General features: G+C 42.1%; 1 protein-coding gene across 5 annotated transcripts in view; it reads left to right on the top strand.

Annotated features, from left to right (window-relative positions):
- Window positions 1-4,296: 4,296 nt before the first annotated feature.
- Window positions 4,297-14,171, top strand: part of rfx6 (regulatory factor X, 6) — a 128,889-nt gene continuing 119,014 nt past the window's right edge. For all 5 annotated transcript variants that reach the window (XM_072499409.1, XM_072499412.1, XM_072499411.1 and 2 more), the window contains exons 1-7: window positions 4,297-4,517; window positions 5,226-5,382; window positions 5,666-5,789; window positions 6,134-6,195; window positions 6,569-6,646; window positions 9,080-9,107; window positions 13,371-13,478. In XM_072499409.1, coding sequence (XP_072355510.1) covers window positions 4,304-4,517; window positions 5,226-5,382; window positions 5,666-5,789; window positions 6,134-6,195; window positions 6,569-6,646; window positions 9,080-9,107; window positions 13,371-13,478 — 771 coding nt within the window. In that variant the 5' untranslated portion in view covers window positions 4,297-4,303. The remainder of the gene's footprint in view (window positions 4,518-5,225; window positions 5,383-5,665; window positions 5,790-6,133; window positions 6,196-6,568; window positions 6,647-9,079; window positions 9,108-13,370; window positions 13,479-14,171) is intronic.

Here is a 14,171-nt window from a genome sequence, read left to right as displayed (position 1 = left end):
ACCATTGTCGTTGCAGTCGCATGTGTCCGAGGGTGATTTTGGTCCAGTGTCACTGAGGTCAGATGGAGCAGCTGTGGGTTGTGATCGGGCAGTGCGTAGTCGGCCGTGCTGGGGGCCTGGGGCCCCATCCAAGGTGGCATCTCACATGGATCGCAAATGGTGGTCGGGGATAGACAAAATGGCAGCGGGGATGGACAAAATGGCGGCGCCCATCCGTCCAACGTGGTGTCCGAGGGCAAGATGGCTGCGCCCGTGGGTCGGGCATGGCCCTAGGATAGGGGGGTGGCGGTGAGTGCTGGCCGCCTGCCGCGGCGGTCCGGAGTCATTGGAGACCGCGGCCACGGCTCGTGCTTGGCAGACCCCCACAAAATGGCCCTTCTTGCCACACCCTTTGCAGGTGGAAGCGCAGGCCGGGCAGCGCGTGCGGGGATGCTTCGCCTGCCCGCAGAAGAAACAGCAGGGCCCAACAGAGGTAGCGGGCCGTCTTACAGCGCCGGCCTGCGGGGACACGGGGATGGTCAGTGGGGCTGCCGCTGCGGGATGCCACGCGGCCCAGGGGGCCGCTGTGCGGTCGGGCGCATAGGACTGCGCGTTTCTGGAGGCAACATCCATGGACCCTGCCAGGGCCCGTGCCTCTCTCAGTCCCAGGTGTCCTTTTCCAAGAGTCTTTGGCGGATCTCTGAGGAGCTCATACCTGCTACAAAGGCATCCCAGATTAGAAGTTCCGTGTGCTCACTGCCCGAAACTTGCGGGCAGCCACAGTTTCTGCCCAGCACCAGTAGCGCACGGTAGAAGTCCTCCAGCGATTCCCCGGGGCATTGCCATCTAGTTGCAAGCAGGTGACGTGCGTAGACCTGGTTTACAGGACGTATATAATGTCCCTTTAACAGTTCGATCGCATCATCATAGTCCTCCGCCTCCTCGATGAGGGTGAAGATCCCAGGGCTTACTCTCGAGTGCAGGAGATGCCGTCTCTGTTCTCCTGAGGGGGTGCCTCCAGCCGTCTCGAGGTAGCCTTTAAAACACGCCAGCCAGTGCTTAAATATCGCCGTCGAGTTCTCCGCGTGGGAGCTGAGGTGTAAACACTCCGGCTTGATTCGGAGATCCATTCTTTCAGTTTAAGAGTAGTTTATTAAATTGATGCACGATCAATTAAACTCAAAGGCGAGGTTGTAGCATAACTGAAGGTTTTAATAGACTAGATCTGTTCCCCAGCAGCTTTGGTACAGAATGAGGGCTGCTGGGACGGCACCTGTTCTTATACCCCACCTGTCAGGGCGGAGCCACATACCAAACAGCCAATGGTAAACTCCTAGCCTTACCCAATGGTCCACAGTCTCTCGGGTACTGCAATACCTGATACTACCACACCCCTCACCTCTGAACTTTCCTTCGGAAGTGAGGTTGACAGGTTCCCATTTTTTAAAACATTGTTGGAAAACTAGTCGGCTTGACGTTACGATGCCGGGGGCGCATTAACGAGCGTTGGGGAAGGTTACAGCAAGGCTGCCTGCTGATAAAATAATGAATTCAATGGGTGGCACGGTGGCACAGTGGTTAGCACTGCTGCCTACGGCTTTCAGGATCCAGGTTCGATCCCAGCCCCGAGTCACAGTCTGTGTGGAGTTTGCACATTCTCCCGGTGTCTGCATGGGTCTCACTCCCACAAACCAAAGATGTGCAGGGTCGATGGACTGGCCATGTTAAATTGTCCCTTAATTGGAAAATAAAATAATTGTATACTCTAAATTTATTTTAAAAAGTAAATGGATAACGGATTCAAATGGGCTTCCCCTACCTTTCCCTGCACTGGAACTGCATCATGCCAATGTATGGGGCTGGGAACATTCACTGCAGGAAATACTGTCAATGTAAATCCCCATTTTTTGGTGCCCGTGATATTTTGCCCCTCTGACTTCATTACCGCCCGCTGAAAATGGTGGTGCAAAATCCCAGTCAATATTTTGCCTCATCTCCGCTTTAAATGGGTGACCCCATAATTTTAAACAGTGACCCTTGATTCTAGGGTCTCCCACTTCACATCCACCCGGTCAAGACTCTTCAGGATGTTATACTTTCCAAACAAGTCATGTCTTACTCTTCATAATTCTAGTGGATACAAGCCTAACTTGTTTAACGTTTTCTCATAAGACAACCCACCCATTCCGGGTATTAGTCTATTTAGCCTTCTCTAACTACTTCCAACCCATTTACAGCTTTCCTTAGATAATGCGACCAACACTGTATGCAGTATCCAAATGGGGTCTCATAAGTGCCCTGTACAACTGTAGCATAAACCTCGCTACTTTTGTAATCAGTTTCCCTCAAAATAAATGTAACATTCCATTAGCTTTCTTAATGATTTGCTGTACCTGCATGCTAGCCTTTTGCGATTCATATATTCGGACAACCAGATCCCTCTGTATATCAGGCATCTGCAATGTATCACCATTTAGATAATATGCCTTATTTAAATTCTTCTTGCTAAAATGGACAATTTCACATTTTTGCACATTGTACTCAATTTGCTAGATTTTTGCCCAGTCAGCCTAAATATATATTTTTGTAGCCTCCATATGTCCTCTTTACAATGAGGTTTCTTGCCGATCTTTGCGTCACCAGCAAATTTTGAACACATTCCTCAATACCTTCATCGAAGTTTATCACAGAATTTACAGTGCAGAAGGAGGCCATTCGGCCCATCGAGTCTGCACCGGCTCTTGGAATGAGCACGCTACCCAAGGTCAACACCTCCACCCTATCCCCATACCCCAGTAACCCCACCCAACACTAAGGACAATTTTGGACACTAAGGGCAATTTATCATGGCCAATCCACCTAACCTGCACATCTTTGGACTGTGGGCGGAAACCGGAGCACCCGGAGGAAACCCACGTAGACATTAATATAATATTAATTGTATAATATAATTTAAATATTAATTTTCAATAAGGCCAAATATCATAGAATCCCTACAGTGCAGAAGGAGGCCATTCAGCCTATCGAGTCTGCATCATCCCACTGAAAGAGGACCCAACCTAGGCCCACGACCCCACCCCATAACCCCACCTAACCTGCACATCCCCAGACACTAAGGGGTAATTTAGCATGGCCAATCCACTTACCTGCACATCTTTGGACTGTGGGCGGAAACCGGACCACCCGGAGGAAACCCACGTAGACACGAGGAGAATGTGCAAACCAAGGTTGTAATTGAACCCGGGTACCTGGCGCTGTGTGGCTGCAGTGCTAACCACTGTGCCACCGTGCCACCCAAAAAAGGCCAAAGATGGGTAGAATTAAAATGACAGAGGAGAAAAAATAAATAATAATGGGGAAAAGGTAGGTGAAGCTTGCATTAAGGGAAAAAGCAATGACTCACAGTGGTACTTTATGGAGCCAGATGGATAGGAGGAACCCGGCAAGGTGAAAAGTAGATACAAAATCAATTAAGCAAGATAGGAAATGAATTCGAAGTATGTTGCTTGCTCTTTAATTTGCCACCTGTGATAATCGTCTGTCAGAACAATGTTCCCATGAAAGACAACATTAACAATGTTTCCGCATAAGTTTTTTAAAAGTCAGTAATTTGTTGATTCTGTCTAAGCCACTCTCTATCCTTGTACCATGGGTTCAGCTATCTACGGCCAGATATAAAAACGTATGATAAACACGAATCTGAAAAGCACGATCAGAAATGATTGTTCCCTCCAGTTAATCATTAATAATTTTTTTTTTGGGGGGGGGGGATCTGCTCTCCACGTTTCCTTTAAATGATAAATAAGCGTGATTCATCACCAGGACGTAACTGTGGGTTTAATTAAGAAGGTTGAGGTGCCCACCTTCACAGTAAGAGCTCTTCAGATCAAATTCACCCATCTGCTCGTTATTGCAGACTTCGTTTTTGATATCAGCGTTGTGCAAACAAACAGGCGTGCTAGGAGGAGTTTAAATAGCTATTGTAGCTGTGTCCCCTGCTCTCCAGATTGTTAATCTCGGGATGGTTCACTGCACCAGAGGAGCTTTAGCACAACAGTCTTTGACTGGAACGATCTCAAACTGATGAAACCCAAGTGTTTTCTGATTGGAATATTGAGGATCGGATTGAGGAGTTTGTCATCGGATGTTGTGAGGACCCGGGGATAGATCGTCGTCCCGCCTTTCGGAGAAATCAATGAGTCTTTGATTTGATCCCTTCGGCGTCCAATCCCAAAGGGGGGAGGGGGGGGGGGAGGGAGGGAAGGGGACTCGGGCAGTCCATATTCTTCTCCTGACGTTCGTCATGAAGATGCCCATGAAGAGGATGCCTGAATCCCAGGGGTCATCCGTGGTTCACCTGCAGCCTCCGCACAAGCTAGCGGCTCGGGTTCAGGACGAGTCCTACATGACTCTGATCGGCGAACACTTGGCTTCGTTTTCGGAAGATTGCGGCGGCAGGGAAGAGCTGGGGAAGACCTCGGTGTCATTGTCTGTTTGTGGAGAGGAGGAGATAGGGACTGAGCTGGCCATTAAATCAGGTGGGATTTTGCCAGTCACACCTACAGCCTGTGGTAAAGAGTTGTGCTGTTATACACACAGTAAATCACTTGTTGGGATCGGGATCAGTGGCATTCTCCATACTTTTGAGTCAGGTGCACAGGGTCTAAAGTTACAAATCCATTTAATTGAGCTGCTATCACACGACCACTATTAAAAATGAGCAAAACAACAAACCAGAGGAAGAATTCAACCTCGATATGTAATTGTGTTAATTGTTAGAAATAAACCCGAATCGAAGTATTATCTGGGCCAAATACGCCGATTCCCTGAAGTGGTTTTTGAAAAATAATGAACGGTCCTAATACTGTATAATTATGTGCAGTAAAAAAAACATCAAAAAAAGGCGACAATTGTACTCTAGGGTTTAAGATTTTGAATAAGAGCCAGTTTATTGTATTTGAATAGAATCAACATCTATACAAACAAAATTCTTATTTTACACTTGTTTTGGACATTAATGGCATGTCGACATCACAAGGTGGTGAAGGGAATGTGCCATCTCCAGCAAACAATGTAAAATAATTCAAACTGCTGTTCATCACAGCACTATTGAGTCAAACCCCGAGATGCCGATGGCCGAGGCAAATTTTGATGTTTTCGGTAACATAAACAGCGATTCGGTAACATAAACAGCGAAACAAATAAATGTAGGTGGACTGAATTGCGCCCTTCGCTGTTCCCACCAGAATCAGAAAACTGCAACGAAATCGCATCGTCTGAAGAAGAGGAGGGGAGTATTTCTGAAGGAAAAGCGTTCTTGAGCGGGAAACAACAATGTCAGAAGAAGACGATAACTCAGATCATCAGGGACAAGAAGAAGCAGACACAGCTCACACTGCAATGGTAAAGGACTCGGTATTGAGTAAACTGCTAACAGCCGAACGGTTACTGGGTTAAACCTTCTTCGGTGCCCTGCTGCAGCTCTGAGGATGTATATTTTTTTAAATCCCCGTGAGAACGAAATATTTTATGAATAGCTAAATTTAATGGGTCATATTGCTTGCTGACCAGTTCGTTAAAGCAAACTGAAGCAAATAACTGTTGCTTTGGGCATGGGCTAAGATTTGTCGCTAAGTGCTTAATGCTCCTACCTAACGGATTCATATTTTGTTAATGCTCTTGTCAGGTTGGAAGAAAACTACATCGTGTGTGAAGGAGTTTGTTTACCCAGATGTATCCTCTATGCTCATTATTTAGATTTTTGTAGGAAAGAGAAGTTGGAGCCAGCCTGTGCGGCCACCTTTGGAAAGGTAAGGCATGTTTATTCATCAATGTTTACAACAATAAAGAATAACATCAGAGCTCGATTTTAATCGGAAACTATTAGTAACTAGCTCCACACGACTAAATTTGAACGACATCACCACATCTGCCGACCTTCCGCATCTTCCACTTTGATCCCCAGCCAGCCGAGCTGTGCAATAAATATTAAAATGAACCAACTATTTTTGAAACTGCCTATTTTATATAATGGCAACGAGCAAATACATTTTCCAAGGTTTCTTTCAGGCACCCTGCAAATATATAAATATTTTGTTTCCAATGTGTTATTGCTTCAAAAATAAAACTTTTTAGACCATCTCATTTTTTTCAGACAATACGCCAGAAGTTCCCGCTCCTCACCACCAGAAGACTTGGAACAAGAGGACACTCAAAGTAAGTCATTTAGATATCATTGGTGAACTCAGCGTCTTTCAGTTGCGAATGTTATCATCTTCATTTGTTGTATAAACTTTGGACTTGTCAAAGCGGGAAACGCTCTGGAAAGTTATCTGATTCACAGCGGCAACTTTCTCAAGTTATTTTATCAGCTTCTGTCAGAAGGAACCCACTGCCTTCAAATCCTGACCCTCGTGTCACAAACCTATTGTCACCTTTCCCAGTTCCTTATGTGTCAATGGAATAAGATGGTGGAAAGCCTCGTGGTCATGCAGGCGAAAGGGAATTGCTTTTGATGGATGTTGTAGTAACTTGTTTCCTTATTGGCTTAAAACAAAGGTAACTTGTAAATCGTGGCACTCTCTTGCAGGTATCACTATTATGGAATTGGCATCAAGGAGAGCAGTGCATATTACCATTCGGTCTACTCTGGTAAAGGCTTGACAAGGTAAATTTATCCTACATAACATATCAGTTTAACACCATTTTCCGCCTTGGTTGAAAATGATTATTAGTGTAATCAGGAGCTTGCTTTATTACTCAGCTGTATCCTAACTTAAATTATATTTGCTAAGGTGAAAGCTAACAGGATTAGTGCAATAACTGTGACATCAAACAAAGTCCAATCTGTTTCTGGGCTGTGACAAACCTATTCTTAGATATTGATGGAACACTTTGCAGGTGAATGACAGAGATCCAACAGAACGCTTTTAGCTACTTTTGCGTCACCTGCATTACTAAATGCAAATTTTGGTTGCTCTGTGCTGGTCGTACAAATAAATAGCACTCAGTTGGGGGACAATTATATTGTCATTAATGGAATGCAGAGCAAAGAAATAGCCCATTGTGCCCAACTCGTCTGAGTTGATGTTTCGGCTCCACACAGCACCCTCCAAGTCTTCTGGTGGTGAGGAGCGGGAACTTCTGGCGTATTGTCTGAAAAAAATGTGTTTGAAACAATTACCTATCAGAATAAGATTTTAGTATTTTCTCTCTCTGGTGTATTTGGCAACTTCCCTTTAAATGCATCAATGTTATTTTCCTCAACTACACATCTAATGGTGCCTATGGATATTCAATTGGCGGCATAACTTGAATGGCTGATTCACAATCTAACTGTCAAGTATAGTGAAGCAAAATGTGACCCCACTTCTGCTAAATTGACAGGCCCTCATCAGATGTACAGTGTACTGAATTTCTCTTAGCTACTGAAAAAGCACCCATTTCCAAAGTGCCCATACAGTTCACTGAGGTAAGGCCACCCTCTGAAGAAAATGTACAATCTGGCACTGATCTGTGCCCAGGGAAAATGAAGCTCTGGGCAAATATGTGTTAAATGCTGTATCTAGTGTCACCTGCCACACCTTTTAATGATAGTGAAGAACTGACTGAGCTATTTATTAAATATTAAAAAGTAAAGGATAGCAGATAAGTAAAAGAATCTACTTGAAGTTTACCAGTGTATATTTTACTTTCTAAACTTTTCTCTTTAATCATCGCCCCTCAACAAGATTTTCCTTCTTTATTGGCGTGTGGTTTCGCAAGTACCATTTGTCATCTGAGATCTTATGCAAGTGGGCAGCCGAGTAGAGTTTGCACATTCTCCCTGAGTCTGTGTGGGCACAGTCCAAAGATGTGCAGGATTGGCCATGCTAAATTGTCCCTTAGAATCCAGGGATGTGCAGGTTAGGTGGGGTTACGGGGCAGTGGGCCTAGGTAGGGTGCTCTTTCAGAGTCATGAGTCAGACCCTGTTCTAACATTCATGTTGAGACATTCACAAATATGCATTTTCTACTAGATTGCTGCTCTGGACCTTCCTTGGTCCAGAGGCCAAGCTCTGCATAAGATCAACTAATTCAGCACAGTCTGAGAATTGAATGTGGGACTTTCTGATCTGTTCAATTATGCTAGCTAATCCGGTGTGAAGATTTATATTAAAAGTTACATTGCAGTCAGAGTGAAATTCAAGCAATGTAAAGTGCCTCCTTGAAGTGATTTTGTATCACTTGTGAAAAACGTGAAATTATTGATTTAAATTACAATTACTTGTTACCTCAATGGAGAAATCTCAGTGCAATTGAGCCTTAGGACTGTTGATCTTCTGAATGCTGCTCTACTTATTACAATAGCAACACAATCCAAAACTTTCATTTGTAATATATAATTTGTGTAGAAAAAAGCCTTGATGTGTTTCATGTTATTTCAAAATGCATCCAAATTGGAAATGTTGTATTTATGGGCACAAAATTGCCAATTCTTGGTTTAATTGAACTGTTGAGAAATGTGGGTCAAACCTCAATGATGCCCTTCTCCCGCATCTCATTAACTTACAAATGTACATTCAAGTTTCTTTTTAATTACTTTATCAGAGTTACAAAGCCAGAGCTCAGTGTGGACAGGGGCAAACCCCTAATCCAGCTCCTTGCCTGCTCCAAAAACCAATTCAAGTTGAATCCAATCCATAGTCCCCACAAGAGAGACATACCAGATCCAGGTATTACACCTGACCTCGTGTTCATCTTAGCCAAAAGGCCGAGAAGCGATACATTCAAGTTTTAGTGTGATTCATATGTTTTGTTGATGGGTTCCACAATGGCATTTCTTAATGTATTGTATTATGAAAATGCAAATCTAGTGTAGAACATTACACGTCATGGAATGTAAATAAGCAATATAAATAAAAGAATGAGGTGTGGAATCTTCAACGAGACAGTGAAAAAGATCTACCCATCCCCCTTGAGAAATTCACCAAATATTAATGAAACATGACACTTCTTGGGGGAACTGAAATAATACCTGTGTTTAAGCCATTTGAGGTTTATAAGACATATCTTATTGGTCTTGGATAAAAGACAAATTAATATTTTTCATTATTCATAGGTTTTCAGGAAGTAAACTAAAAAGTGAGGTATGTATAATTAAAGCCATGTTAAGAACCTCTGGATCTCTTTATTCTGATCATCTGTAAATGGACAGCTACATTTTTATTACTAAAAAGAAAGGTAATACTGACCGAACAAGACTTTCCACACAAGGGTACACTCTCTTTCTCAAGATCATAGTACACAACCAGATATTTAAAGCTATTGATTTCACCATGCAGTAATTACTGAGATTGACAAACAGCCAAAAAGCTAAGACTGTAAATAATGAATTTAAAACATGTGTGGCTGTGCTTAAGTAAATATTACACAATGTTAATGTGCAATGAAGACGTTAAAGGTAAACAATTTTTCATCAAAAATAAATGATTGCCACATTCTGTTATATATTTTATATGTAAAACAACAGATGGCTCAAAGTCGGGTGAGGGGGTGGGGAATTGTGCTTTACAGGCACATATGGCCTTCCATGAACATGTTATAGTGCCACAAGCATGGGTGCATTAAAAAAAACTTCAGAACAAAACAGAAGTCAACATCTGCCTATATATTTCAGGACCAGTTGCATTTGAGGTAATATAAATTATGTTTGTAATGTAAATAAGGGGCTACTTTTTCATTTTCAAGGAAAAGAATCCAATGCTATATCAGGATGAGTTAACTGCAGGGAGAGATCATTGGTAATAAATAATAATGTGTTTTCCATTGTATTTGCATAATGTATGCTTCAGATCAGAAAAAATACAGGAATATAGAAAGATTGATTTTTCACAAATATAGGAGATAAATTATTGACAACCTAAGGGACACCTAATGGTCTCTTCCCACTTCTCCTGGTATTTTACAAGTAGTAGTGCTGCCACCCCACATGCTTAGGCTGCCAGGGAATACCCTGATGGTCTGATTGTGGGCTTGGGCCTCTCTCCTGTTCGAACAGCCTCTGATGCATGGAGGGTGCCTACAGTGGAAAGTGCTACCCACCTCTATTGATCATCCCAGGCTTCCTAGTTGCTACCCTCCTTCCTCCAACCCCCTAGTTGCTACCCTCCTTCCTCCAACCCCCTCACCAAAGCTTGCCTGACTAGCCCGCAAGTCTGCCCCCTTTAACTGTTTCTCCAGTATCCAATGCTGTTCCTGGTCAGGGACTGGCTGCATTTCCAATAATGACCACTGCTTTCAGTGGCGCTGCTGGGCCAGCACTCTGATCGGTTGATAGCTCTTGGAGGTGGGACATCCTCCCTCCTGCCATCTGCTTCAAGGTTGGGCGGGTGGAGATGTGAATGGACGCCATGACCTTGGGCAATTAATTGCGTATTGACTGTAAAGTCTGATCGTGATTTCCAGGACTGGCGGAGGCTGCTTTCTCCCCAACCTTTTGGCTGTTGGATGGAGCCACCACCTTTGCTTAAATCCTGACTCATATATTATTAGAAATGAAACTGAAATAGGAATGCCAAGAAGATGAAAGAGAATGTGTTGTATTTCTGATATATTTTTAATCGGCTTTAAAAAATGCAATTGATTGAGAATATATTTTATAAACACTTATGCTCACTCATTCATATTACTTTTTAACACGTATTCTGGATAATTTAAAGGGGAGAAGGATATCTTTAGCAATGATGACATCTTAGCCCGAAGACCCACATAAACAGACCCAACTCCAAAAATGATGAATATAATAGTGTGCCTTAAATAATCAGGAACAACTGTACAAAACAGCAACAACACTTTTCCTCTGTCTCTGTCTGTCTGTTCACAAATATTTTCCTCTTTGCCTCATATACTCAAATTTCCTCCCCTCCCTAGAAGTGGTAGGAGTTGGTTTAGCTCACTTGGCTAGGCAGCTGATTCATGAGGCAGAGCAAGACCAGCAGCACAGGTTCAATTCCCATAGTGGCTGAGGATATACATGACTACCGCTGCTAGTATTCTCAACCTTGCCCCTTGCCTGAGGTTGCTTCTCAAGTTGATCCCTTGATCTTAGGTTAAATCACCACCAGTCAGCTCTCCCACTCAAAGGTGAAAGTGACTTAACATCTACTGCTCCCCCTTTCCAAATTCCAGCCCTACATAACTGTTACAATAGGATAATAGTCTTTAAAGCTTTCAGATCAATTGAGAAATTCACATATTTTCCTTATCTTTTTCCTGGCACTAAGTAATGGTGGAACATGCAGGGTGGATAAAGGAGAAAAAGTAGTTGTCGACCTGGGATTCTCAGTTGCAAGTCCTCCCTGCTACCGCTGCTACTGAGGATGGAGAATTTGGCGTCCAGCCAAAACTCCCATTCACTGCAGCGGGAATCCCATTGCCATGAATGGATGGAGAATCCCGCCAATAGTGTATTTAGATTTCTAAAAGAAGTTTAACAAGGTGCCACATAAAAGGTTACGACAGAGGCTAAGAACACATGGTCATGAGGGTAATGCCTAGAGGATTGGCTAACTAACAGCAAACAGGAAGTCAGGATAAATTGATCATTTTCAGGCTAGAAAACTGTAACTAATGGAATGGCAGTGTTGCGCTTCAGCTATTTATAATCCATATTTCAGTCACCTTTTGTCACTCTCAGCTTGTTGGTTGTTTGGCTGCTGGTGTAGTTAACCATATATTTTACACTACCTGTTCTAACTGATATATTTATTCCTAGATGAACCACATTTTCATGCTCCTTATATTGTCCATTCCCTTAACTTTCTCTTCGTATTTTCTAAATATAGTCATTCTAACTTTGGGAGGAAGCTATGAATTTCCTTAGTTTCTCTGTGTAGTGACTTTGTAAACGTAGCAAAAAGATTTCCCATGTGTTTATTTCTGGCAAATATATAAAAGTATTCATAAAAATGGTTGCAGTTTTGGTAGGAACGAATAATATGAAGAACGATTAATATAGCCTTATCACATCTCTCGGGAAGCTCCAAAATACTTCATAGACAGTGAATTACTTTGCAGTACTACCTCATTTGGTGCCAGGTCCCAGAACAGTGAGATTTATGATTAATTAAATCATTGCTACCCATGTTGGTTGAAGGAAGAATGTTAGCCAGAACTCCTTGCTATCTTTAAACTGTGTCATAGTATCTTTCAAGTCCGTTGAAGCGGGCAGGCAATTTATCCGCCGGTTTTAAAACTTCTCTCTTTGGCTTTTTCTTCATTTCTCACCTTCAGTAATTCTCAAGTGATTTATTGAGTACATTGATGTATTGCCAAACAAAATTAGATTAAAACATCAAAAAAAATGATGTCTCAATTTACAAAGTACACAGGTTCAGCTAAAACAACTTCATTTTTGAAATTGAAACTATAAATTTTGATCACAGAAAGTGAGGAGGCAAAGTAGGATTTTGACACGGAATGTACAATGTATTCACCTTTTCAGCTTCAGCTTTCTACGGGTGAACATAACCAATTTAGAATGCAAGCTTGTTTTTTGAACAAATTTGTTAATTATTAAAGACTTCATGGGTAATTAAGCAGACAATACTGCAATCATTCACAAAATGTTAAATGGTCATTAGAAACAGGTGTCCGTGCCGAGGTCCCAGGTTCGATCCCGGCTGTGGGTCACTGTCCGTGTGGAGTTTGCCCATTCTCCCCATGTTTGCATGGGTTTTGCCCCCTCAACCCAAAGATGTGCAGGCTAGGTGGATTGGCCACGCTAAATTGCCCCTTAGTTGGAAAAAATTAATTGTGTACTCCAAATTTATTTTTAAAAAAGAAACAGGTGTCCCTAGATATAAAAGGAATTTTTAAATATTTATGTACAAATCAGAAACGTGATACAGAAATGTTCATAATGCACATCCATTAACTTGATCTAAATGTTAGTAATACTAGCTTTTCACCAACAGAATGACTTAATGCAACTCACTTTATCAACGCTTTAAACCTATTTACTCACACCATCATAGTATATTGGTAACCAGGGCAGGAACATTTGAAAGGTGGATAAGCTGTTATAATTGGACATCGCCTTGATATTTGGGTTACACTGAAATAAAATAAAGCTTTTAAATAAATATGATTAATATGCTAACAATTAGGGATTAGAACTTGATGCATCAAGACTAGCCCAGTTATATATCAAAATACTAGTTGAATCAAAATAGATTATCTGTGCATCTAAAACTATTGTTATATAATTTTAAAATTATTGCTTTTATTTTGACATCGCTAAATATTGATTTTGAACAGGTGGCAGTAATAAATGCTTGAGGTTTTGATTGTATATTTAGAAGTCTTCATGCTGTCACATAACTAATTGAACATTTTTACTGTATTCATAGGGAGGCTTTACACGGAAATATTCACTCAGTTCAAAAACTGGAACCTTGCTCCCAGAGTTCCCCAATGCACAGCATCTTCTTCTTCACGGACCTATCTCAAAGGAGAAGGTAATATTCTTAAAGGACGCATTCATTTAAATCATTTCACAAATGAATATAGAACAGTAAAAGTTTATCACTGAGAAACCATGTGACTAAAGTATTTGTTAAATACTAAAATATGTAGGACTGGGGAACTGTGCATTTGAAAAGAGTGGTTTTGGCTTTAGGACATTAAGTCACCTGAACAGGACCCTGGGAAGCACTGAGGATCAGAGGGAATTTGGTGTGCATGTACACAGGTCCGTTAAGGTAGCAGAGCCGGTGGATATAGTGGTTAAGAAGGCATATGGCACAGTTGCCTTAGCCAAGGCATAGAGTTTAAAAGCAGGGAGGTTATTGACATCGCTAAATATTGATTTTGAACAGGTGGCAGTAATAAATGCTTGAGGTTTTGATTGTATATTTAAAAGTCTTCATGCTGTCACCATTGGTGTGAGGTAAGTGCCATATTATATTATTTATTTTTAAAATTTTTAAAATTTATTAGCCAGATCTTGGTTGATAGTTAGAGGGATGGCAGGGAAGGGAGTGCAATGTTCCTCCTGCAGGATGTTTGAGGTGAGGGATGCCGTTAGTGTCCCTGCTGATTTTATCTGCAGGAAGTGCAGCCATCTCCAGCTCCTCCAAGACCGAGTTAGGGAACTGGAGCTGGAGTTGGATGAACTTCGGATCATTCGGGAGGCAGAGGGGGGTCATAGA

Source organism: Scyliorhinus torazame, chromosome 4 (genome assembly GCF_047496885.1).
Source record: "Scyliorhinus torazame isolate Kashiwa2021f chromosome 4, sScyTor2.1, whole genome shotgun sequence".
Classification (NCBI taxonomy): Eukaryota; Metazoa; Chordata; class Chondrichthyes; order Carcharhiniformes; family Scyliorhinidae; genus Scyliorhinus; species Scyliorhinus torazame.
This window is presented reverse-complemented; position numbering and strand designations above follow the sequence as displayed.